At 53.1% G+C, this 26,010-nt stretch overlaps 1 protein-coding gene across 28 annotated transcripts in view; it reads left to right on the forward strand.

The window, feature by feature from the left end:
* PHLDB1 (pleckstrin homology like domain family B member 1) overlaps positions 1 to 26,010 on the forward strand; it is a 44,249-nt gene that overhangs the window by 3,563 nt on the left and 14,676 nt on the right. For 18 of the 28 annotated variants that reach the window (XM_083480882.1, XM_083480903.1, XM_083480906.1 and 15 more), the window contains exons 2-9: positions 1,121 to 1,193; positions 1,893 to 2,016; positions 2,314 to 2,484; positions 14,996 to 15,121; positions 15,908 to 17,262; positions 23,092 to 23,364; positions 25,376 to 25,516; positions 25,757 to 25,888. In XM_083480882.1, coding sequence (XP_083337008.1) covers positions 1,134 to 1,193; positions 1,893 to 2,016; positions 2,314 to 2,484; positions 14,996 to 15,121; positions 15,908 to 17,262; positions 23,092 to 23,364; positions 25,376 to 25,516; positions 25,757 to 25,888 — 2,382 coding nt within the window. In that variant the 5' untranslated portion in view covers positions 1,121 to 1,133. Of the gene's footprint in view, positions 1 to 1,120; positions 1,194 to 1,892; positions 2,017 to 2,313; positions 2,485 to 9,478; positions 9,820 to 13,405; positions 13,589 to 14,995; positions 15,122 to 15,907; positions 17,263 to 23,091; positions 23,365 to 25,375; positions 25,517 to 25,756; positions 25,889 to 26,010 lie in introns of those variants that run through there. The other 10 variants (XM_083480884.1, XM_083480892.1, XM_083480902.1 and 7 more) reach the window with 3 other exon arrangements.

Here is a 26,010-nt window from a genome sequence, read left to right on the forward strand (position 1 = left end):
GCAGCCGTCCCGGGCCCACTTTTTCTGGAGCTCCGACCCTTTGGCATTTGCTGCCCGGCCACTCCCAGCCACACAAGCGCCTCATTCTCTGACCTCTTCACGGAGAAGAAAGCCGCCTTGTCGCTGCTGGCAAGGTGGGGTGTCCAGCCTCCCTCCCTTCTCCAGAACAGAGGCTGCTTGTCAGGGCTTGTGACCTGCTGGAGCAGCTCTGGAGGAGAGAGGGGAAGGCAAGGGAACAGGGAGACCACCCCCCCACCCTCACCAAGGCAGTTCCTGAGGAGGTGTCCCCTCCCTCAGACTTGAGGAGAAAGAAAGGCAAAAAGCCAAGACTTCTGGCTGCCTTTTCTGCTGATGAAGAAGTCTTGCATCCCCTTGGGAGGACCTGTGTTCGTTTCAGGGAGGTGGGAAAGGGAGGGAGGGAGAGTTCAGGGAAGAGGCAGGCATATGCTTCTGCCCTGCCGCAGAGGGGGCTGTGGGTTGGGGGCTCCTGACCTGTGCCAGTGGTGCATGACTGCTTTGCCTCTCAGGTGGCCCAGGTGGCTCCTCCAAGGTAGGGCAGTGTTGGGACGCGGCCTGTAGGTGGCGTACTGTGGTTGTCATGGTGGCATCCCAAGAAGGGGGCTGGGGGTGCAGAGATCTGAGGTGCAGCTGATAGAGAGAGAGAGAAAACCAGAAAAGGGACAATGTAGTAGAATCGCTGGAGCTGTGAGGGCATTAAACATGTTGTCAGTGTGATATTGCTGCTTTTCATATACACTCTTCCATGTCTTTCAAGTAATCATGCCAGAGGGGCCAATAGGTCTGTTTACAATCTGGATTTCAGATGGGGTGAGAGATGAGGGAATTGGGGGGGATGTGTGCAGACACAGTTGGGTGGTGAAGGTGGGGTAGATGGGGGGGGGCAAGGGATTATTCTTGGTTAATCCCAGATTCAACATATGGGTGTGAGAAACCTAGATTTTATTTTAATCACCTGCTTCTGCACTATTCAAAGTGGCTTTGATGCAGAAGTCAAAACAAGATGGTCACTCAGGATGTGTTGTGGGGGGGAATTGATCTCCTAGGTGGAACTTTGGGTCATCTTCTGGGCTAGGATTTTTGACCTTCCCTTTTCCTTTAGGGGGACTGTTGCCATGGAGACCTGTAACCGCAATGTGGCCAGCCCAGCTGGTCGAGTGCAGGCACGTCTACAGGTGAGCTGATGATGTGAATGAAAAAAACAGCAACTTGGAATATTGTGAATGTAAATACTTGCAAACAAAGCGGGGTTCTCACCCTCAGGCCAGTGAGAGAGCCTAGGGAGGGCAATACAGGGCCTTTTCGGTGCTGGCCCCTTATTTATGGAGTCGGCCTGGATTCAGCTTTGTTATCTTTTGGCAACGGTTGAAGACCTTCCCTAGTTCTGTGTTGTAACTAAGTGCTGTGCTATTATTGGTTTTATTACGGTCTCTCCTAACAAGGGGTACCACCCTGAAGCAGGCACAGGGGCTGCGACCTTTGTGTGCATCAGCCCCAAATGACCAGGAGATGCTTCTCCACTGCAGTACCAATGGCCTCCTCCTCTCCTTGGCTCATCAGCCTTCTGGGCTTCAACAGAGAAGGCTGCTCCCTGCTCCTCAGCTCCGGTTATTGTCCAATTAGGAGGATTGGCCCTAAATCCCTTAGGGTTAATTGGCTTGCTCTGTGATCCTATTAGAGCGAGCTACAGACCCTGGATACTGCCTGCAACTGGGGCAGTTCTCTTCCTTCCTCTCCCACCTTCTCCCGAATCTCAGCCAGCCTCATGCCTTGGCTATCCACCCCATTCCCTTAGACCCACATCTCGCGGTGGTGGGTGAAGATGGAGGCTCCAGAGGAGCTGCAGCCAGTTAAAGCTATTTTCCACCCTGCAGAACAGTCTTCTAGACCTGACCGAGACAGGCAAAGGCCTGAAAGTGCAGACTGAAAAGCCACATCTGGTGAGCCTGGGCAGCGGACGCCTCAGCACTGCCATCACTCTCCTGCCTCTGGAAGAAGGTAAGTACCTGCAGAGCTGGTTGGGAAGCCCCTTCCTATGCGGAGGACAATATCAGGGCATCAGGCAGGAAAGGTGGCCCAGCAGAATCTCTCCAACCTCGATGCGCTGGCACATCCAGTTTAGGAATCTCTTTTGGGCAGCCTTGGCTACTCTCAGGCCCCTGGCTGTCAAGCTCCCTAGGTGAGATGGGGCACCTGCTTCTCCTGCTGGGAGCTAGCCAGGCAGAAGAGCCGCTTGGGGGGCAGTGGCTGCCCCACATCCTGCCCTGCTGAGCATCTGCCTGTGTTTCCTTGCAGGCAAAACCATGCTGGGCTCAGCCGCTGGGGACATTGTGCTGCAGGGGGCCGGCGTGGCACCCAAGCACTGCTTCATCGAGAACACGCACGGGACTCTCACTCTGCACCCCTGTGGCAACCCGTGTGCCATAGATGGCTTGGCAGTCACACGCCCCACACGCCTTTCTCAAGGTAAGGAGGCTGATGGGTTGGTGGTTTTCCTTGTTCCCTTTCTACTGGTGGGAGCAAACAGCTACTTAACACTGTAGCCCGACAAAAAAAAAATGGGAAAAAAAATGACTCTAACAACCTCTGTCAACCACATATACAGAGTAGCTTTGTTGGCAAGGAAGCTGATTACATTTCCAAAGGCCTGGGAAAGCAACAAATGTTTTCGCCTTGTCCCAAAATGAAGCCAGTGGGTGGGACTCCTGAAACTCCCTTGGGAGGGCTGCAATGGGATGTGGTTTTGTTCTCCCCCTCTCCCAGGTAGGGGTCATGGCGGCTGATGAGCAGAGGCAGCAGCTCCTTGGATGCAGGGGGTGCCTGGAGTTGTGGGGCAGGGACCTGCAGACCCATAGGATGTCCTGCAGGTCCAAAGGGTTATCAGAGGATCCAGGATTGCAAACATTTTATTTGTTTTCTTAATGTAAACATGTAAAAACAAAACAATAACTCTCAAGTGGTTTACAGAAGATAAAACATGTGCCCACATTCTTTTGAGGATCAGCCTTGGAGGAAGGGAGAAGAAGGGTGGGGGTAGTATCCTGATTTCTGGTGGGGGCTGCGGAGCTCACTTTGCTTTTACCTTACTAGAGTTTAGCTTGGCCATGCAACGCCTGCTGCGGCCTAGGTAGGTCCCTCGCCTGTGGACAGCCAGGCCTGACTCCAGCATAGTCATAGCTGTCAACTTTTCCCTTTTACTGCGAGGAATCCTATTCGGAATAAGGGAATTTCCCTTAAAAAATGGGAAAAGTTGACAGCTATGCCATAGGTGACTGCTGGTCAGGCACTCTTTCAGTTTGGCTGTCCTGGTAGCTGTTTCTGAGGCAAGGCTGAGTCTCTTGGGGCCTACAACCAGGGAGGACAGCGGTGAATCTGCTGCCGGTGTGGTTTTTCATCATCTGCAAATGAATTTTGGCTCCGCTTTGCCTGATGGTTTGCTGAGTTCTGCCTTTGGCCTGGCCTGAGGAAGCTGTGGGGAGGGGCTGCTCTCAGGCGAGGCCCCTCCTTAGCAAGGATTAGACTGCTGTCAGATATCAAAGGTCCTTCCTGACAGCTGCAGCGCTGGCACGTGGGCGGCACAAACAATGGCCGAGACTGTCTGTGCAGAGGGACGCATGAGGAAAGTGGGTGGCTGGTGGGCTCCAGGCCAGGCAGTGCCCCAAGGGGGACTTGGGGAGCCCCCTTCCTGGGGGGTCTGGAGCAACCATTGGGACCCCCAAAAAGTGTGGGCTGCTGTTGCTGAGGAAGGTTCACTGATGGGGCCGCACCAAGATGCTGGCACTGCAGCAAATCTCTCTTCTCTGTGGCTTTTTGTCCTTGGCAGGCGGGCAGGCAGGCTCTTGCTGGCACAAACAAAGGGAAATTCAACAAAATAGGAACAGTGACAAGTCCAAGCTCGGAGAGGGAAAGAATGTCTTTAGCCTCCCAAGTTTGGGCCGGCTGCTGGATAGCGCTTTGCTACACTCTTTCTCTGCACACATAGAGAAGGGGGGGGAGAGAGAAGCTGTTGCTCGTCTGCCTGTCCTTGTCCCTGGGGCTGCCAGGGACACAGCAGGGGAGGAGGGGGCTGTTCCTTGGCAGATGCCAAGCTAGCATTTGCTGGGAGGCCGTGAAACTGGCAGTTCTGCAACACTCACTTGGTGGCTCCAGGCAGACTGGGAAAGCCTGCGTGGGTCTGCAGCTACCTTGATAGTGGACTCCTAACTGACTCTGGAGAGGACCAGAGCTTTTCTCCCAGCTGGGGTCTTCCAGACCAGGCCCTTGCCTTCACTCAACAAACTGGTCCCCTTGGGATCCACTCCCAAACATCACTGGTGGGTGGAAAGTGGTTTGCTGAATGTGTCCACTCGCCAGTGTTTCCTTCCCTTGACTGCTTTGCAGATGCTTGAGATGCTGCTATGATGTTACTCTTTCTACTCCCAAAGGAAGGGAAGGACTGAGGCTGCATCCTGGAGGCCTGGGATATCATCTAGGTGTGTGGTCCCTGATGTCCAGGTGCTGGTCCCACCTGGCAAAGTAGGATGGAGTACACTTGGGCAATTACACCCAGAGTAGAAGGGCATGACACGTCCCAGTCAATGGTGCAGATACTGACCAGTATGGCAGGAGGGAGGCAGCTAGTTTGGAGGCAATTTTGCAGTAGGACTGGGCTGTCTGCAATCTACAACCTACAGCAGCTATGCAGCTGGAGGACAGGGAATGGGAAGATGGATTAGGGGAATTTCAGAATTCCCTGGTGCTTGATCTTTAGTGATGCTTTCACCTGTGTTATCTGTTGTGAACTTGCACAGAATTCCTGGCTGGGTGGGTACAGTGCAAGAGCCAGCAGAAAGTCCGGCTCAGATACCAGGTTCAGAGAGAGGCACCAGTTGTGCACCTTTCTCACAGGTGCCACACACTGGGTTGACATTTTCATTGCACTGTCTACTGTGACTGCAAGACTGCTTTTCCGGGCAGTCACTAGCAGTTCAGATCCCATTAGTGTGTAAGTAAACTGAGGACTTTTTGCCCCATAATGCATCCCTTTAGACTTGCCTACACGGAAGTGGATTTGCTATTTCAACGCCCAGTCATCCAATTTGGAAAGATCCTCATGGAGCTCCTTGCAATCCCTTTTTGTTCTTGCCAGCCTATTTTGTTTTACTATATGACTTGCCATATGGAAACTTATTTGAAGCCATACATGATGGAAAATGATAGATAAAAAATACTTAACGATTTGGTGTTATCAACAAACTGGCTATCTGACTGCTCACTCCTAAATCCGGGTGATTGATAAACAAGTTCAAAAACACAGGTCCCAATACAGATTTTTGGGGCACCCCATTTCTTGCTCCCCTCTATCAGGAAAACTGCAATTTTATTCTTTTTCTTCCTGTTTCTTAACCAGTTTCTGATCCATAAGAGGATCTTATTCCATAACTGCTATGCTTACCTGGGAATATTTGGTGAGCGACTTTGATCAAATGCTTTTTGAAAGTCTAAGGATGTACTCTCTGCCAAAACACCCTTCTTCATGTGCTTACTGACAAAGGTTAATGAGACTTTTGACTTTCCTTTGCAAACTTCCTTTTTAACCCATCGCCTCATTCTTCAGAAGTTTCCTCTTTTGAAGTCAAATGTGACTGTACTTTCTTGGAAACTGCCCACTTACATCTTTCTCCAAGTCCTCTTTGGTACCACTAAGGATTATGTCCACGGTCATCTCCTTTCTGGTTGGTTCCTTGACCAGCTGTTCTAGGGCAATCATTTAGGGTACTGTATCTACAGACCTTTTTGTTGTGAGCGGAGCATACATGAGCCCAGTCTTACTTGAGTGAAATTCGTTCAATTTGCCCATTAGTACACCACTTCCTCCCTGACTTCATTCTCCATCTCCCAGAACACTTGTCAGGAAATTGACAGCATGTCTGTCACCAGTACTAGTCACCCACAGCAGTTCTGTGGAGAAGTCTGCCCATTTAAGTCAATCTAATTCAGGCTTTTTTAACACTGCCTGGCAGGAAGAGGCTCTCTAGGAATTCAGATGGAGTCTCTCCCAGTCCTGTGTGGAAATGTCATTGGGGATTGAACCAGGGACATTCTGCATGCAAATCAGGTGTTCAGCTGTGGCCCTTGGAGATTCATTTCCCTCTTTAAGAACAGCCCTGTTGGGTTAGAACAGCCAGTTAAGCACCTTCTTCCTCCCAGTGACCAAGTAAATGTTTGTGGGAAGCCTAAAAGCAGGACAGGAGTGCAACAGCTTTCTTCAGCTATTGATGATGGTGATCTAACCTGATGTTGCAAGTTAACGTGGCTGACTAATTTGAGATTTAAAGTATTTATTTGACGCATCGAGTGACATGTTCAGGTCACATAAAAAGTAAAGCATAGTCGTATTGGTCCATAAGAAAATTAAAAAATAATGTTTAGGCCCACCAAAATACCACAAAACAGTATGCACTCTTTGTGCCTAGTAATGCAATGGCCCCAATTTGGTTTTTGAACTGATGTTCAGGATGCATTATAGCATTGCACACAGAGTTTCCTGCTCTTGGGGGCTTTGTTATTTAATAATAATTACACCGAACAAACACACTCTTTGCATTGGCCTTGGACCACAGTGGAGAGCTTTGGTGCCTCCCCAGGAGGTCTCACCTGCCTGAAAGGGGGCTGCAAAACCACATGCCTACATCAGAAAGGTGCTAACACACAGGCTCCCATTTTGCACCCACATCTGGGCATTAAGCACGTGCTGGTTCCAGCCCCTAGATATAGCACTGCCATTCCCTTTCCCCAATATTCAGTCCCTTATTTCCTCCTCCCTGTTGTCATTTTCTCTTTGGGATGGGGTCGGTGTCTGCTTTGTTGTGCACTGAAAAAACCGTTAAGCGAATTGTTGCATTCTGCAGAGCAAAGAATGGGGATCTGGAACTAGTGACCTCCTTAAGGACTCCCCCCGCCTCCGCCGCCCTAAACACGCACATTTTCTAGGGAGCTCCTCCACACACCACCGGGTGCAGCAGCAGCCAGCCCTTTCATACAAAGATCACAGTGTCAGATTTTCCAAGAGACTCCATGTTTCCTGCCTGAATCACTCTCTTTCCCACCCCCTGCCCGCCCAGACCCTGGAAAAAGAATCCCATTTAAAATATTTTAAAAATTAATAGCCCCGAGGACTCCCCTGGGCAGAGAGAGGAAAATAGCTGAGCTACTTCTCTCCATGACTGAGTCAATCCCAGCCACACACACACACACAAATGCTTTCGCAAGGCGTGGGCCGAAGCCTGTTGTGCCTGGCTGGAGAGAGCGAGCAGACTGCAGACACAGATGTGCTCTTATAGATGCCTCCCCCCTCTCCTCCCCCCCCCCATTGTGCTGCTAAACTGTGATCTCACATGTGGGAGGGACGGCAGCGGCAGCAGCAGCGAGAAGCCGGAGCAGCCCATCACCCTTCAAAGGACCCTGCAGTTGCCCTATATTTTCCATGCTAGTAAATCCCACCAAGGCTGCCCTAGTTCAAAGCACATCATTGCCATGTCCCTTGAAAGCTCATCCCAAATCGCAGCTCAGGAGGCTGAGGTGCACCCTGACCAAAAATGGGATCCAGGCAGGGGCCCCCTGGGAGTTTCACTCTGGCCCTTTTTAGCCATAGCTGGGGTACAACCTGGCCTTTGGATCTCTCCTGTCCCTTTGTCCAACCTGGGGGTGGGTGGGAGATGCTTTCTAACCGACAGCAGCCTCCGCCAATGAGGTCGTTACTCCATTTTGAGGAAAGGCTGGGCCCAGTCCATGCAGCAGCGGGGAGACCTTGTGCCAAGAATTTCCTCCTGGAGAGACAACTGGTGGCTTGTGCTACTACTAGCCTGCGGACTCTTGCTTTTCAGGGGTGATTTGGCTTCAGTTTTTGCCGGCTTGTCCAGGCTATCCAAGGCACTGGGCTTCTCCAGTTCTTCTTTTGAGGTACCTTCTCTTTCTCCCAAGCACTGTTTCTTTTTTATTTATGCCACCACCGACATCAGGCACCATCTTCAGCAGGTTTCCAGAGGGGCTTAAAAAGGTAAAGGGACCCCTGACCATTAGGTCCAGTCGTGACCAACTCTGGGGTTGAGGCGCTCATCTCGCTTTATTGGCCGGTGTTCAGCTTCCAGGTCATGTGGCCAGCATGACTAAGCTGCTTCTGGCGAACCAGAGCAGCGCACGGAAACGCTTGCACTTTGACATGCTTTTGAACTGCTAGGTTGGTAGGAGCAGGGACTGAGCAACAGGAGCGCACTCCGTCATGGGGATTTGAACCGCCAACCTTCTGATTGGCAAGTCCTAGGCTCTGTGGTTTAACCCACAGCGCCACCCGCTGAAAAAACTTTAAAAGCACACCAAGCAGCCAGCTGAGTTTTCAACGGACCAAGCAGTATAAAAGCCAGGGCAAGTGAAAAGAGGTCTGGCATTAAGGCAGGCACCAGGTGAGCCTCCATGGGGGAGCCTGCTGCCCCACTCCTTTCGTGCCCTAGAGTGATCACCTTGTGAGGGCTTGATCTTTCCAGTGAAGGGAAGAGGTGGCTGCTTTGCTTTCTGTGTCTGTCAACCTTTTCCCCTGCCCCTCTTTCAGGGCTCATTGCATCTCACTCTCATTTTCACTTCACAATGGCCCTGCAAGGGAGCTTAAGGTGCACGATAAGAGCAAGCCTCTCCCATAGGTGTCTGGTGTCTGCTGCACCCACACTGTCTCTCGGGGAGCTTCTGAGCTAGCTGTTCAGGCACACTGCTATCTCCCTTCAGGCAACTAAACTGATTTTTTGGGGAGGGAGAATTCATTAAATCACACTCCTTGATCAGCTGAATCTGGAGGAAGTCACAGTGAAAATACTACAATTTAAGCAGCCTGGCTCCTGCATGGTGTCATTCAGCGGTACAGATGCGGGTGGGCAAGGTCCACACTGCAGGGAGTGATTTCTCCCCCTCCCCACAAGAAAAGAGGGCATTCAAAATAATGCTGCGATGCTCTTGTATTTGGCAGCCGCCTGCAAAAGAGAGTCCAAAATTGTGTAGAGCCTAAATGGGGAAACAAAAAAAGTGGGTTTTTTTGTGGGTGGGTGTGTCTGGCGCTGTTTTTTCGCCTAGAGCCCGCTTCTTTCAAAGGGACGTTGAAACTGTTTAAGGACCCACCAGCCCAGAATTTATTGGCAGAATAAAAGCGGGTGAGAGCGGCGCCTTTCCGCAGCTCTGAACTGGTCATGGCTCCGGTTTTATCTCGGCCCCCTTTCCCAACAAGCCTGCAAGGAAGGCCAGTATCATGGCTGCCACCCCCCCCCACCCCCAGCCGGAGCTGAGTCGAGCGAAAGGGCTGCTGCTACTAGCGAGTCCTCCGAGTGGGGGCGGCCCCCGAGTCCCAGCCTCGATTCGGCCACAGCCTCGACGGGCAGTCTCGGTCCCTACCGACCTGCGCGAAGTAAAGCCCGGCCAGCCGCCTCGTGGCCAGACGAGGGCGCAGCCCTTCTGCCGTCCAGGCGCTGCTCCGGGGGGAGCGCCGGTAGCGACCCCGGCCCTGCAGAGCAAGGGCCTTCGCGGCAATCCACCCCCCCAACTCCAGGGGTCCCGTCGCTGCGCCCCCTCTTCCTGCCGAGACCCCCCCGAGGTCCGCCTCAGCGGCGCCCCCTCCCCGGTCTCCCCTGCCGGGCTGCGCGACGGAAGCAGGGGAGGAGCCGCCCCCTGAATAGACCCCGCCAGCTGGGGCCGGGCTTGGCACCGCGAAAGGCGCGGCCAGACCGGGATCGGGCGCGCCGCACTGAGGAGGCGGCGGCGGCTGCGGCACGACGGGGGCAGGTGAGTGCGCCGGGGGCGGGGGCGCGTCCTCCTTGCCGCGGTGCCTTCCGAGGGAGAGAAGGCGGCGGCCGCCCCGGCCTCGGCGGGCTTGCAACAGGCGCTCCAGCCGCAGGCGCTATTTTTAGGAGTCCCCAAAGTGGCGCCGGCGGCTGGACCTGGCCGGGCGCAGATGCCGGTCCCCTCCCCCGGCGTAACGCGCTGTCGCTGCCGGCGCAGGGAAGCTGGGCGGGCCCAGGGAAGCGAGGCAGGCTGGGGCCCGCAATCCGGTTCCGAGTCGGCTCGGCTCGCCTTGCGCGCCTCCCCTCTGCCCTTTCCCCCAGGGACGGCTTTTGATCCTGCTCCAGGCCTGGCGGCCCTTGCGCTCTTTGCCGCCTCCGCTGCCCACAGGAGACGTGGCACCCGACGGGGGGGGGGGAGAGGCATCACATGGTCTTGGAAGCGACCAGGGGGTTTGCCTGGGCCGCGTGGCCCTCAGGCCTTCCCTGGACGAGTCCAACCGCCTCCCTCTCTTATGCCCCCCCATGCTTGGGTAGTTATGCCACCGGCCAGTGGGCGGCGCGCTGGCTAAGAGGAGCAGGTTGCGCTCAGAGTGTGGCTTCTGTTGAGGGGTCTTTGAGAATTGAGGGAGCAAGGTCCGGAAGGTCAGCCAAAAGGGCAGGGGGCTGCCACGGGGTGTGGGGGTGGGCGGGAATGATGCTTGCAGCCCACCTGCACCCTGGATGGCTGGGATCGATTCCCTGGTTTGGATGTTTGCAGCTGCTGGCTGACTTGCGCCAAACACCAGTTTTCCTGGTAACTTGGTTGCTTTTTCTGTGCTATCCTGACTGAAGGCTCTTCAGAGCTATGTGGTCCTGTGCTGGGGATCCACTCAGCCCTATACAGTGGTACCTCATGTTAAGTACTTAATTTGTTCCAGAGGTCCGTTCTTAACCTGAAACTGTTCCAGTGTGGTGTAGTGGTTAAGAGCAGTAGTCTCGTAATCTGGGGAACCGGGTTCGCGTCTCCACTCCTCCACATGCAGCTGCTGGGTGACCTTGGGCCAGTCACACTTCTCTGAAGTCTCTCAGCCCCACTCACCTCACAGAGTGTTTGTTGTGGGGGAGGAAGGGAAAGGAGAATGCTAGCTGCTTTGAGACTCCTTAAAGGGAGTGAAAGGCGGGATATCAAATCCAAACTCTTCTTCTTCTTAACCTGAAGCACCACTTTAGCTAATGGGGCCTCCTGCTGCTGCCGCGCCGCCAGAGCACAATTTCTGTTCTTATCCTGAAGCAAAGTTCTTAACCCGAGTTACTATTTCTGGGTTAGCGGAGTGTGTAACCTGAGGCGTATGTAACCAGAGGTACCACTGTAACATTGGTCAGACTTGAAAGTTAGACGGTGAGCCTGTCAGGACCAGAAGATGAACAACAGGTCATGCAAGCCACTGTTTTCAGCCACAGCTTATCCTTAAAAAGGAACGTCAGTGGTCCACCTTACACGGTTGTTGTGAGCAAGGTGGAGGCCATGATTTATTGCTGCATAGTTGAACTGCTATAGACATTATAATGAGAAGGGTCCATATGTGCCTTTCCCAAGCAGCCATCGGGATCAGAAGTCCAGATGGGGAGCAGCTCAGCTGTGGGTGATTTATCTCTGAGATCCCAGCACAAAGGCCCAGCGATGCTGCCGAGGAGGGAGGGGAGCAGAGAGATTTAGAGAGCAGATTGTTTGAGGGGGGGGGGATTTGACATGTGGCAGTTCTGGTGCTCCAATGCACCAGAGCTTGGTGGGGCACAAAGCCCTGGGGACGTTCCCGACTGCCCCTTTCCTCCCCCTCCTTGGCTGTGTTCCACATGCTGAGCCTTGTATAGGGATGGCAGAGAGGCACAGACTGCCCCCCTCCTCTGCAGGACAGCCACCTGTTCTTTCGCTGGCTCCTGCTTTTACATACTTCTGCTTCTTCCCAGGGTTCAGGCAGGACAGAGGACAGAATGGTTTCCTCTCCTCTCTCCCTCCCTCTCCCCAGAGTGATCTTTCCTGCCTCCTGACTGGTATGAAGTGTTTGGGGACTCAGGGAAAGGTGGGATGGGAACTCTGAATTTGTACATGTCTGTGTTGCCCGTATAACCTAAGTCATTTGGGTGGCCCAGTGGAAGAGATGCTTAATCTGACCCCCTGGGAAAGTAGCTTGCCCACAAGTCCTCCGTTCATCCTGCCTGAAGGAGGAGTGGGGAGGGGGCAGCGCTACCAATGCTTCCACAGGCCTTTCCTTGAGAGGAGACATATTGTGTCGCACGCACAGAGCTGCAAGATTCATTGCTGCGCTGTAAGATAAGCCTGGCAGCTCCCCTCTGGAGCTGTGGGGGTTGGGAGAGAAATTCAGTGAGGCTGGTCAAGTTGTCCTTTTTGAGGCTGTGCACAAGCACCAGTTTTGTCCCTGGGGGAGAAACATGCAGGGATTGAGCAGCAATTTTCACTTCTCCAGAACTCTGCCTAGTAACGTGATCCATAACGTTGAGTTTATTCGCCAGCTCCTCCAAAATGCCCTATATTCCATTAAGGTAAAGGTACCCCTGCCCGTACGGGCCAGTCATGGCAGACTCTAGGGTTGTGCGCTCATCTCACTCTAGAGGCCGGGAGCCAGCGCTGTTCGGAGACACTTCTGGGTCATGTGGCCAGCGTGACATCGCTGCTCTGGCGAGCCAGAGCCGCACACGGAAACGCCGTTTACCTTCCCGCTAGTAAGCGGTCCCTATTTATCTACTTGCACCTGAGGGTGCTTTCGAACTGCTAGGTTGGCAGGCGCTGGGACTGAGCAACGGGAGCACACCCCGCCGCGGGGATTCGAACCGCCGACCATGCGATCGGCAAGTCCTAGGCACTGAGGTTTTACCCACAGCGCCACCCTATATTCCATTACCAGCCAGCAAAGCCCTCATGCACTCTATAGACAAAATAATAAAAAGACACACAAATCAGACATTAGCGATGGCTGCATTCAGGAACCAGTTGGAGAACATTTCAACATACTGACCTTTACGGTGGCCGTCCTTGGAGAAAAATGCTCTGTTCCTCCAACTTTTACATGCTTTTCCTTCTTTACTTGTGTGTGGGTAATTGTAACTTTTTAGTTTAGATAAGAAGTGACACGATAGAAGTATATAAACTAATTCATGGAGGAGGTGGAGAGAGAAAAGTTTTTATTCCTCTCTCAACACTCAAACTCATGGCAGGGATTGTCGACAACCTAAGGGGCTTTAAAAGAGTCTTAGGCAAATTCATGGAGGATAGCCCTAAATATGGCTAGTAGCCATCGTGGCTATGCTCTGCATCTCCAGTAGGAGGCAGTGATGCTTCTGAACACTGTCTCCCGCTCCCCATGTGGCAAGGAGCAGATATTAGGGTTGTGTGGTTCAGACTCCTGGGATTAGCTAAACATGCAATCCCATCAAGAAGGAGGTGGGATGATTGTGATGTTTGCACATTTGATCTTGGGAGCCATGTGGCTGCACCTGATTAACAGAAAGCAGCAGCTGCACCCCAGAGGAAGTGCAACCTGCCTGGAAGGTGCTCAGCTGTCTTTGCATCCAGTCCTGCCAGGGGAAGGGTTGGTCAGGGTTACTATGGAGCACCCAAAGGCTCTGTTTTTAGTAACCTTCAATTTCCTTGGTTTGTTTTTAAAATGGCCAGGAACGTGCTTGCCAACATGGCAGTTTCTGAAATCCAGGAATGTGTGTGTGTGTTTGTGTATCTTCTCTGGGTGATGTGGACCTGCCCTGGCCAGGCTCTGGTGAGTCCAGAGGGATTTGACTCTGGCATTTGGGGAGCGCAAGTTGTGGGTTTTTCTCCTTGTGGCCAGGAAGCCGGCAGCCGCCACTGCAAAAGGAGCAGCTGCTGGTGCCAGTTTTTTTCCTGTCCCATTTCCCAAAAGAAGCTGCTTCTACCGCCTGCTTTGCTGCATGATCAAGGGGCTGTGAATTCCTGGTGAAAACCAGGGGTCTGCCATGGGGTGGGATGTCAGCTGAGCCACCCAGCCTTTGCATAAGTAAGATAAAGAAATGCCCTTCCTGGCTCTCTGTATGGACCGGTCCCAATCCCTCCTTAGAAGCAGGGTGGCCTCTGTGGCAGGTGCTGGGTGGGCAAAGTCGGCGCCTCTGCAAGTGCACTGGTGGTGTCAGGAGGAGTGCGCAGGAGGGGGTGTGGCGGGCCTCTTCTTTTCCACACCTTGCTCTCCGCAAACGCTGCTGCACATTCCACAGCAGCGCTCCAGGCAGGAGCTGGCTTGTCGGCCAGCCAGGGAGCTGGAATCCTGCCCCTGCAGGCATAGAATCCTGCTGCTCCGCCTCTGCGCACGAACCCCCCCCACACACCTTTTGTGTGCACAAGGCAGCTTGTCATTGCCCTGTCATTCACAGAGCTGCTCACAGACTTGGACAGCTGGGCTGGAGTGTGAGTGCAAGGCTGGGCCCCCACAGCATTCACAGTGGAAACTGTTGCTGCTATTATTTAACCTCAGCCTGCTTCCCAGCATCTGAATCCCGTCAGCCGGTTGCGGCTCTTAGGGTGGCCTCATTTGGCCTCCTGCAGGCCAGGCTAGTCTTGTCCTATTCCTTTAACTCGGGGTTGGTCACAGTTGTGGACCACCAAATGTTGCTAGACTGGAGCTGCCATAATCCCTGGGCATTGGCTATGCTGGCTAAGGGCTGGTGGGAGCTGGGAGTCCTGACAGTATCTCACCCCCAACTCCTGGTTTAACTCTTCCCAGTAGCTATTTTTGCGTTTTGTGTCCTTTGCTGTTCCTTTTCTGCCCACAGCTTGTTGCCATGTAACATCTGGCACCCCCTTGATCACTTTTTGACATTTTTCCAAGATCATATTGTATGCGTTGCACCAACTCCATTAAAAGGGACCCAACTGGACTCTCCCTTGCAACGCTGTCCTGGGAAAGTGACAATGGGCTGTCTAGGTACTGGGCCCTTTGCAGGGTCAGTCATATCTGAACCCCAGCCATTTGGAAGAGGCCCCAAGGCAGGGTACTCCTTTTTGCAACCCCTGTGGGACGTGGGTTCAAAGCGCAGGGAGAGGGGAGATTGCTGTGTGACCCCAAAGTATGTTTTAATAGGGTTGATTTCCTGCTCAGTCTGTGAGATCACTGTGAATCTTCCCCCTCCCCATCAGTCCTCTCATTTTCTTCCAGGGTGTATGATCTGCCTGGGCCAGTCGACCTTCCTTCGGTTCAACCACCCGGCTGAGGCGAAGTGGATGAAAAGCATGATTCCCAGCGTGGGGCGAAGCCCTGCACCCCAGCATGGGCTCACAGCAGGTAGGAGAATTTCAAGGGCGAGGTTTAGGTACAGCACAGCCCCCTATCCTTGCAGTCACTTGGAATAGCCACATGACCCTTTGCCCCTGATGTTCCCTTGGCCTTCGTAACCATGGGGTTGTTGGGGGTTGAGTACCCCCAGCTCCCTGCCCAGGGATATTATTTCTGGGGTGGGGGAACCTCTGCTGTTGTGCTGTGGCTTGGAATTCCTGCAGCTCCTTGCAAAATGTGAAATGTGATGCCTCCTCCATGAGAGATCTGGAGGAGAACATGAGAACGGGCCTTTTCTGCAGAAGCCCCCTGTTTGTGGAATGTTTTGCCCCAGGAAGTTCACCTGGTGTCTTCATTAAACACCTTTAGGCACATGGCAAAAACACTGCCTTGGCCGATTGACATCCAATGTCCTTTTAAAATGTGTTGAGGAGGGTGGCGATATTGGGTTGTTTTTGTTTTTATTATGTATTTTGTGCTTTTATATCATGAGCTTATGTTGCAACCACCCTAAGACCTATGGGTATAGAAATTTAATATGCAAATATATACAAATTTAATTAATGCTGGTTGTGATGTCTCAGCTGCTAATGCAGAACTTGGTGACTTGAGTCCAGAGAATTTGATAAGCCTCGATTTCGGGGGAAAGTTTCCCACCCGCAGAAGTTGAGCATGGCTCATAGGCAACATGTGTGGGGTTACGGAGCTACAGTAGTTGCTGGAGCAGTGGGGTGGGAGCAGGAGCAGTGGAGGGTGAAGAGCTCCCCCAGCCCAGCTTGTCTTTTCTCTCCACAGAGGCCCAGAGCCTTCTGAACGGCAACCAAGATACGGCGAAGGCTTCCCGGCACAGTCACAGCGCCCTGGTCAGCTCCATCGAGCGGGACTTGCAGGACATCATGGACTCCCTGGTGCTGGAGGAGGAAGGCAGCACTCCCAGGCAGCTCCCCAGCAGCCGCGGCAACGCTCCGTCGCCAGACTCCTCCGTCGTGAATGGCAGGGGCGGACGCTACCTGCTGTCGCCTCCCCAGAGCCCTGGCGCCATGTCTGTGGGATCCAGTTATGAAAACACCTCCCCGCCCTTCTCTCCCCTCTCCTCTCCCGCAAGCAGCAGCAGCTGCGCCAGCCACTCGCCTGGCACCCAGGACCAGGGCCCTTCCCTGCCTCCGGTGGTGCCCGTTCGCTCCTCTAGTTTCAACCACACCATGCTGACTCCTCACGGCGGGGCCAGCCTGGACCTGCCAAGCAGCGCCGGAGGCCCGAACCCGGCCCGGGGGCTGGGGAGCCCACGGACGGCTCGGAGGGCCACACAGGAGAGTCCCCGGAGCCCCACACCCAGCCGCAGGGCCCGGCCCTCGGGGGAGAACCCCCGCCCGGGCCCACGCAGCTCCCCTCCACCTGCGTTGCCCACTGGCCTTAGCGAGAGCCTGCCGGGCAGCCCTCGGGTACAGCCACCCACCAGCCCACGCCTGGCCCCCAAATTCCAGTCGCCCTCCACCCCACGGACCAAGGCCGCGGCTCTGCAGGAGAGGCCTCCCAGCCCTTTCCGGGAAGTGCGGGACACACCTGCTGGCACCTCCCGCCAAGGGCTGGGCAAAGGCTTCCCGCCGGCTGAGCCTGCCGGGTTTGTGCCTCTCAGCCAGTCGAGCCGGGCCCTGCAGCCCCCCGAGAGCCCCCGACTCAGCCGACGGCCTCTGGAGAGCATGCGGGAACTGCCTCCTCTCAGCCCCGCCTTGTCCCGCCGGGCAGTGTCGCCAGCCCCTCACGGCGGCCCCCCAGTGCAGGCCAAGGCCGGCGAGGCCCCCTGTGGCTGGCGGAGGGAGCCCATTGAGGACCTTATGTCTGCCTCTTTCTCCTGCCTGCGGGGACGCAGCCCCTCGCCCACCCTGCTCGCCCGGGAGCCTGGCCAACGCAAGCCCAGCTACACAACCGGCCTGAGCCCTGCCTACAGCCTGGGCTCCCTGACCTCAGCCTCACCGCGCCAGAGCCCCCGCCTGCACCGGAAGTTGTCTGGGGGGCTGGAGCTGACGCCGGGGCCCCTGCGGGAGCGCAAGCACAGCATCTCGGAGCTCAGCGGCGACGAGGGGGAGCTGAGGGAATACCATCGCTGGCAGCGCCAGGAGCGGCTCCGGGAACAGGAGATGGAGCGGCTGGTGAGTGGGGCACCTGCTCAGGTGGCGGGCACAAGGACCTCTGTAATGACGGGGGGGGGGTCTGCCGGTGCCTCGGAGGTGGTTGGGCTGCAGTGTTAAAAATTAGCCAGGCACCAGGCGTGTTTTGCGACTTGCGCAGGACCTTTTGCAACCAGGTGGAGATCTCCAGACACCTGGAGAGGTCAGACTGACATCACCATCTGTCTGACCACTCCAGCTTTCTTGAGCAGCTAGGCAGAAAAGCTTGTACACTGCATTTCTGTTTCACTTTATTTCTCTAAGTATGGTTCACACACACACCCCCTCAGTTAATTCCTACAACAACCCGGTGAGGTAGGTTAAGAGGCTGTGGCTGACTCCAGGATCACCCCGTGAGCTTCGTGACTGAGCGGGGACTTGAACCCTGATCTCCCAGGTCCTAGTCCGACACTCTAACTATTAGACCACACTGGCTTCCTACAGTGCTTCTGGTTGAGAGGCAACAGAATTAAGTAGGTAAATAAATAGGGGGAAGGCAAAATGAACCTTAAAGAATGAACCGAAGCATTTTTCTTGAAGCTTGAATTTGTTGTACAGTGGTGCCTCGCAAGACGAAATTAATTCGTTCCGCAAGTTTTGTCGTCTAGCGAATTTTTCGTCTTGCGAAGCATGGTTTTAACGGTTTAACAAAGTCGCGAGACGTTTTCGTCTTGCGAAGCAAGCCCATAGGGGAATTCGTCTTGCGAGGCAAATCGAAAACGAAAAAACCTTTCGTCTAGCGAGTTTTTTGTCTTGCGAGGCATTCGTCTTGCGAGGTACCACTGTATTTGATGTTTTAGTGTGTTGTAAACCGCTTTGAGATTTTTTTCTTTAAAATATAAAGCGTTAGAGAAATGAAATGAATAATATTAATATTTTTTTCAAAAATCCACCACCGATGTGGCAGCTGTGACCTTGGTTTAAGGTGCCATTTGGCGATTAGCTTGTATATCTGAGTTTCTAACATGTTAGATGTGGAATGAATGAGGGAATTCTGGGCAGGCCGAAGGAATAACCGTTCCCCAGAGAGAAGGGAAGGTTGGGGGGCTGCGCTGCCAGGAGCGTTAGGGATCTTAAGCGAAATACATGCATTTCCTTGCAGCCAACAACTAGGGGTGCTAATTGTTTGAGGGGGGTGGAGGTGGAAGTCAATGATATTTCTGGAATTTCCAGCTTCGCACATGCCCAAGCCTTGAGCTGCAGTTACCAAGATGTGTTACCAGGGGGTGGGCAAAATCAGCCTGTGTGTCAGGCAGGTAGCAAGGTGGTGGCAGAAATAGCTGCGTGGAACAGTTTCTGTACAAAACACGGGGGAGTCAGACCCCTTTGCAAGAGTGTCTGCCTGGGGAAGTGAGGCAGGAATGTGTGGGTTGTGATCCCCTGCAGATGAACAACAAGCTTTTCCCCCAAGGCACACCTGGCTCTTGGATGAGGGGTGAGGTGGGGCTGCGAATGGGGGGAGTCGGCTTGTAACCCCCAGGCCTGAAACGGTGCATTCTCTGGGATTTTCCCATGCGGCCCAGACTGAGCATGCTCCGTTTGGCATTTGTCGCTTTGTTTTATGCTCCGCCTGCCTGCAGTTAACTCTTGCGGTTCCTATCTGGTGATAAGCACCTCCTAACCAAACATTCGGATGTTGCCCATCACGGGCCCCAGTGCTCCCCGGGAATGGCACAGAAGGGGCCCCAATGCACTCCAATGAGAGAAAGCATTTTTTCATGCAGAGTGCAGTTAAACTATGGAACTCCCTCCCCCAGGAGGCAATGATAGTCTTTAAAAGAGGATTAGACAAATTCGTGGTTATGAATGGCTGCTAGCCATGATGGCTGTGCTCTGCCACCACAGTTGGAAGAAGCAGTGCTTCTGAATGCCAGTCGCTGGAAACGGCAGGAGGGGCGAGCGCTCTTGTGTTCGAATTCTGCTTGCGGATTCCCAGGCATCTGGTTGGCCACTGTGAAAACCGGATACTCCATTGGCTGGATCCAGCAAGGCTCTTCTTATGTCCTTAACTGTTGACTCTGGGCGGGACCCTCCCTGGCAGAGCTAACACCAGGGTGGGGTGCTTTGTGTGCCTGCCCAGCCTCTGAGCCCAGCTGCACCACGCAGCTCCTAGCCGGAGTAACTCTGCAGCCTTTTTGCCCAGCCGGGCCTGGGTCTCAGGGCTGGCTGTGTGTCTGCCTGGCTCAGACTGGTGGAGCGTGCCACCTTGGGCTGCTGTGCCAGCCCCCAGCTACACCCTGCAGACTGCCTGTTGTCTCGCCAGTGGCTGGGCACTGACTCACAACTGCTTGTTTGCACAGCTTGTGTGATTCACAGAGGAGGTGGGGGGGGGGAGAGGCTGTTGCTGCTGGGCCCGCACCCTGCCATTAGCCTGGTCACGTGCCGGGGTTAAGCGGGGAGCGTCTTTTTCGGTTCTCGGCTTTGTTGTCGGAGGCTGGAGGTGTTTGTGTTCCTTGCCTGTGAAAGGCCTGGAGGGATGTGCCTGTGAGATGAGAGTCACTCCGGACTTCACTGTGAGTACCGTAAGCCTGTGTGCATGTTGCACGCTGCTCGCCTCTCCATCCCACTTGGCACTCTGCACAGCCGAAGCAGCGGCAGGGGTGGGGATTGATTGGGGGCTGTTCTCCCAGGACAGAATTTGCTTTGATCTCTTGTAGAAGTTGGGGGGGGGGCTGGGAGAGATGAGTGTTGGGGGTTGCCCACGAAAGCCTGCTCTAGTCCTGGTGATGCTTAGGTTGGCACAGGATCCTGTGCGTTCCCCCCACTGCTCAGCTGAGCTACATACAAGCTAAAATAGGGGTGCTCTCCTGAGACTTGGATTTCACTGTGTCCTGGAGGGAAAGTGGCAGAGCTTCTCCTTGGCAGTTTCTGGTGCTTCCCTGGTATCCCTGCAGCCTCTCTTTCTCCCCCCCCCCTTGCCCCCCCCACAACGCCTCTTTTGTCCTTCATTGGTTAGCAGCTGACCTGGACACCTGTGCAGGAGTGAAAAGGTGCATAGGCAAGTGAGGCCCTTCTCCCAGTGGGATGGGTGAGGTCCAAGGGTGCCAAACTCCTCCTTCCTGCTGGTGGTTGGCTTCTCTCTCTGCCAGCTCTAAAGGGCACCTGTTGTAGCCCAGTTGAGGTGGCCCAGCCTTGAGTCAAGGTGTATCAGGCTCCTCAAGGCGACATACTCTGAAAGCACACCTGTCGAGCCTTCAGAACCCTATGATGTGGCTCCTTGCACCAGAGCAAGAGAAGGGCTTTCTTTCCCCAGAGCAGCTGCTGCCATTGTACAGTGGTACCTCAGGTTACATATGCTTCAGGTTACAGACTCCGCTAACCCAGAAATAGTACCCTGGGTTAAGAACTTTGCTTCAGGATGAGAACAGAAATCGCACGGTGGCAGCAGGAGGCACCATTAGCTAAAGTGGTGCTTCAGGTTAAGAACAGTTTCAGGTTAAGAACAGACCTCTAGAACGAATTAAGTACTTAACCTGAGGTACCACTGTACAGGCAGCTCCGTAGGGAAGTTTCCTGAGCCCTCCCTGCTCTGACCATCTTCCTGCTCGGGAAGGCTCTTTTAATTTCCTTGGACTACTGTTTTAGGTAGCTGCTGGCTTTATTGTTTCATTCGCCAAATCAGATGTTTGTTTGCTTGCTTGAAAGTATTTTATATACCTTCAATCTGCACCATATAGCAGGACAGTATACAATTTTATGGGATGCGGGTGGCGCCGTGGTCTAAACCACTGAGCCTAGGGCTTGCCAGTTAGAAGGTCGGCGGTTCGAATCCCTGCGACGGGGTGAGCTCCATTGCTCGGTCCCTGCTCCTGCTAACCTAGCAGTTCAAAAGCACATCAAAGTGCAAGTAGATAACTAGGTACCGCTCCAGCGGGAAGGTAAACGGTGTTTCCGTGCGCTGCTCTGGTTTCGCCAGAAGCGGCTTAGTCATGCTGGCCACATGACCCAGAAAAACGGTCTGCAGACAAATGCGGGCTCCCTCTGCCAGTAAAGCGAGATGAGCCCCGCAACCCCAGAGTCGTTCACGACTGGACTTAACTGTCAGGGGTCCTTTACCTTTCATACAGTTCTATATATATGATCATTAAAATGACTGGCTGCTCAAAAAAACAGATGCACGGGTCTGTTGGCATAAAAAGATCTTCACGAGGCACCTGAAAGTCAAAAGTAAAGGTGCCTGCATGGGAGCAGCAGCAACACGTAGTACCCAACTGCTGGGGGAGGCCAGTTGGGCATCTGTAGCATGGGGGCGGGGAGGGGAGGGGTGCAGATAGCTGCTAGCACTTCTCTGAAAGATCTCTGTGATAGGGCTCAGATAGAAGGGCTCATACAAGCCTTAATTTTCAAATTGCATTTATGCCAGATAAATATTGTAAGCTGCTGGGTGAAGGCTTTCAATAAATAAAAAGTCCAATGGCTAGCTGCAGCAGTTGTACCAGACCTGAGTGGTTCCACTTAGTCTACCCTATTCTTTCCCATGGTAACCCCACCCCGAGGTGCCAGGTGCGTTTTGCTACTGGCGCGAGTCCAATTGCGACAACGCGGAGATTTCTGGGCTCCAGGTTGGCAGCCGCAGTTTTCAAAACCTTGGTTAATACCATTTCCATTTTCCTGGTGTGTGTTTCTCTTCCTTGCATACTGAGACAAATGAATGGAGTAAGCTACAGTCAAGCAATGTAGTTGAGATCATAGAATCATAGAGCTGTAGTGTTGGAAGCGACCCCCAAGGTGAATAGACGTTGTGGCGACTGTAACCTAGGTTTAAGCACCTTGCTTAAATATCTGAGTTTCTGCCCACCAGAAGGGCAGAAGGACCACGGCTCTCCCCTTTCTGTCTGTAGTATTTCTGCCCTCTGTATTTCTGCTCTCTGCCTTCCAGGGGATCCCAGGGCAGAATTTCATTGGCCTTGAGTTTCATGAGATGACACCCCAGTTCTTGTGTTATGAGAGGGAGAGGGAAGCCCCTCTTTCTGGTTGTGTTTCTCCTCCCCTTCTCCCCTTCTGCTGCAATGAACATAGGAGCTCCAAGACCTTCCCGACAGATATTGTTTAGAATTTTATTATTACGGTCACAGACCAGTTCCAGCTCACTTACAATATCAGGAAAATCATAAAACACAACAGGAATACATTGAATTGCAGTTGGATATAACAGAGACAATTCAGATATAGTGGCAGTTAAAAATATATATTAAATCTTGATCACTAAAATATAACCTAAAATTGTCCTTTAAAACCTTAATCATTTTGTTAGTACAGCTTGTTCCCTAAGTTTTATGGCACAGAATTTGGCCACTCTTAGCGTGATCTCTAGATCCTTGTCCTCTACCAGTAATTTTAGAGATTGAAGTTCAGACCCATTTGGAGACTTTTGTATAACAGGAGTGATAAATACCGAGCATATATCCCTGTAGAAACGGCAGCGTAACAAGACATGAGAGACAGCGGCAGATATTGTCTCAGGCTAGCTGGAGTCCGTGCTTGCAAAATGCCTTTGGGTCTTCTTTGCTCACGCACCAGAATGTCTTTCGCCAGCTTTGGTCTGTGCTTACCGAAGCAGCTGCGTGATAAGACACTGAACAGGTTGGGCAAAACCACGAAATGCTACGTTCTCACTTTTCCCTTGTGAAAAGGCTGGGGAAAGCCAGTGGTTGGGGAACCGGCCAACCACAAGAGCCAAGAGGTTGGAGGGAGCCGGGGTGGGGTGGGGTAGGGTCAGCTGTGGCTCCTGCCAGAGCACTGAAAGTCTTGGGGATGCTCTGGGATGCCGATACTGACAGCTTTCCTTTCACCCCTCTGCCCTTTGCTTAGGAGCGGCAGCGGCTGGAGACCATCCTGAGCCTGTGTGCCGAGTACACTCACAGCGATGGTGATCCGGGCCAGGAGCACAACACCTTCCCCAGCGCTGCTGCCGAGGGCGCTGGCCAGCCGGGAAGGAGGCCCTCCAAGGGCTCCATCAGTCTTGGACGAGCGAAGGAGCAGCTGGTGGGAACCCTGGGCCTGCGGGAGAGGGAGAGCTTGGAGCGCTCAGATGAGGACCACCTGAAAGAGGAAAGCAGCAGCACGGAGAGTGCCGGCCAGGAGGTGAGAGGGCCATGCTTGGAGCTGGGAGGACAAGGAGGAGCATAAGGGACTGCCCTCGGTGGAGTGCTCCTTTGCTCCCCAAACTGGCACTTTCCACTTTCCACTGTCCCTTTTTTTGGAATACAGCTGCCATCTTCCCTGACCAGGCTGGCTGGGGCTGATGGGAGTTGGAGTCCCACAACAGGTTGAGGGCAGCTGACTTCGCATGTAACCTTGGTAGGCTCAGAGAGGAGAGAGTGGTTTGTTCATTTCTCCATCTCTTTGGGGAGAAGAATTATATGCCTGTCCCACCCCCAGTGTGTCTGGGATACCTCTGGCTAACAGAGTTCGTGGCTGGTGTTGTGGTATGAATTTTAGATAAAACTTTATTCGCATTAGCCAATGGCCATAGCAACAGTAAAACATTGCGGTATACGCAGAAAAGGAAATTTGATATAAGAGCACAATTTAAAGTCCTGAATCAGCTGCCCTTATTCTGATTGACCCTGCTATGAACCTAGCAACCTTTATTGTTATCTGCTTATTTAGATCTGATAGAAGGAATGGTATGAATTTATTTCTACCCCACCTGTTTGTTACACAGGGAACACCTATTAAACAGAACACATGGAACCAAGAGAATTAGAAGCAAGACTCAGCAGATCCAGTTTATTAGGGCTATTGCAATAGGACAACCTCTCAGCAAAACTGCTAGTTAGGAGAAAGAAATAAAAAAATTGTCCACTCGCACCTTAGAGACCAACTAAGTATGTTCTGGTATGAGCTTTCGTGTGCATGCACACTTCTTCAGATACACCAACACAGCTACCTACCTGATGCTAGTTAGGAGGATTGCCCAGAGCAAATTCGTAACAAAGCTTATGCAGGATTTCAAGCACAGCAGACAAGGAGTCATAAACATCAAGCATTCTTCTACATACCTCAAAAAAGGTTACAGGTCATGGGATATAAAGATACTTGACCTCACACTGCTAATCAACTTTCCTGGGGTGTCCCAAACCATTTGGTCCTAACTATTCAGTGGGGGCTGTTGACATTCCTTTCCCATGCCTGTCCTTGGAACCTCTCAAGGAAATGCCAGTGCTAACTCACAACAGACACAGGAAAACATCCTGCCGTTTGTGCCACTTTCAGGGTAAGATCGGAGAGATGGAATGCAGCCTAGGAATGAGGCATGAGAGTCACAAAATGCAGACATGTGGAAATCCTTCATGGATGCATTCTAGCCAAAGGTTAAATGCACTTAATATTGAAACATGATTAAAATAAAAAATATACACCTGGGGTCACTGATTTTTTTTTCATTATTCCCCCCTTTGATTATAACCTTTCCAAGGTTTATAATCCCACTCTATCAAAGTCGTTAATCTACCAAGACATAGTCCCTCTTGGACATATTTACTAGACTATTAACACTGACAAGCACTGAACACCACAACATAGCAATATAATACAAAGAATGACTGAAAGGAGAATTAATAACCCCCCTTTCAAGGCTTCCTTGATGCAACTAACCTGAGGATACCAATATGGCAATCCTTTATGTAATGGGTAGGCAAACTAAGGCCCAGGGGCTGGATCAGGCCCAAACGCCTTCTAAATCCGGCCCACAGACGGTCCAGGAATCAGTGTGTTTTTACATGAGTAGAATGTGTCCTTTTATTTAAAATGCATCTATGGGTTATTTGTGAGGCTAGGGAATTTGTTCATCCCCCCAAAAAAGAGGTCCCCCACAAGGTCTGAGGGACAGTGGACTGGCCCCCTGCTGAAAAAGTTTGCTGACCCCTGCTTTATGTTGTTCTTATTAAATTCTCTATGGTTTTAAATACCCGAGAGAAGCATTCTCTCCCTTTTTCTTTAAACATGTCAGCTTATGCTTTACATACAGCAGGGAGGCCTAGTCATCAAGGACACATGAGGTTTTCTTGCATCAGCTTTATTTTGTGCCCGGTGTCAAATTGGTCTTCTAATTAGGCTACCCTCTCTGCTGATTTTTCCTAACCCTCTGCAGCACGAAGAGCCACCCAGCACCAAAGCCAGCCAGGAGGCGGCCCTGCTGGAGGAGGAGCGCACCCGTGTCCTGGCCAGCGTCGATCAGCTGAAGAGCCGAGCTAAGGAGCTGGAGCAGCAGCTGCAGGAAACAGCCCGGGAGGTTAGGCAGGGATGAGGGCCAAGGGTAGAGTTCCTTCCTCTCGGCTGTGCCCCGTTTGGTCATGCTGATGGAAAGGGCACAGCCCAGGAGGGGCCCAGTCCTAGACTTCATTCATGAATGAAGAGTTGGCTGGAGCTCAGGGAGGCCTCTAGCTCACCCCCACCTCCCGATGGCTCCTCCTGCAGAGAGAGGCCTGGGCCCTGAGTCTTAGCATGATGGGGCTCCTTGTCTCTCGCCCAGGCGGAGATGGAGCAGGCCCTCCTGCAAGGCGAGCGGGAGGCCGAGCGGATCCAGCTGCAGCAGGAGCAGAAGGCAGTGCAGCAGTTGCAGGAGCGCATGTCTGGTCTGGACGCCGCCATCCACCGGGACAAGGTAAATGGCTGGCGCAAGAGGCCTCTTGGCTGCCCCAGTGCCACCCGGCCACCCTTTGGGAAGGCACAACCAGGCCACATGTGGCCCTCGGCTTGGGCTGGCCCTGCTCCGCCCAGCTTGGC

The sequence above is a fragment of the Podarcis liolepis genome (assembly GCF_965112155.1).
Source record: "Podarcis liolepis genome assembly, chromosome: 16".
NCBI lineage: Eukaryota > Metazoa > Chordata > Lepidosauria > Squamata > Lacertidae > Podarcis > Podarcis liolepis.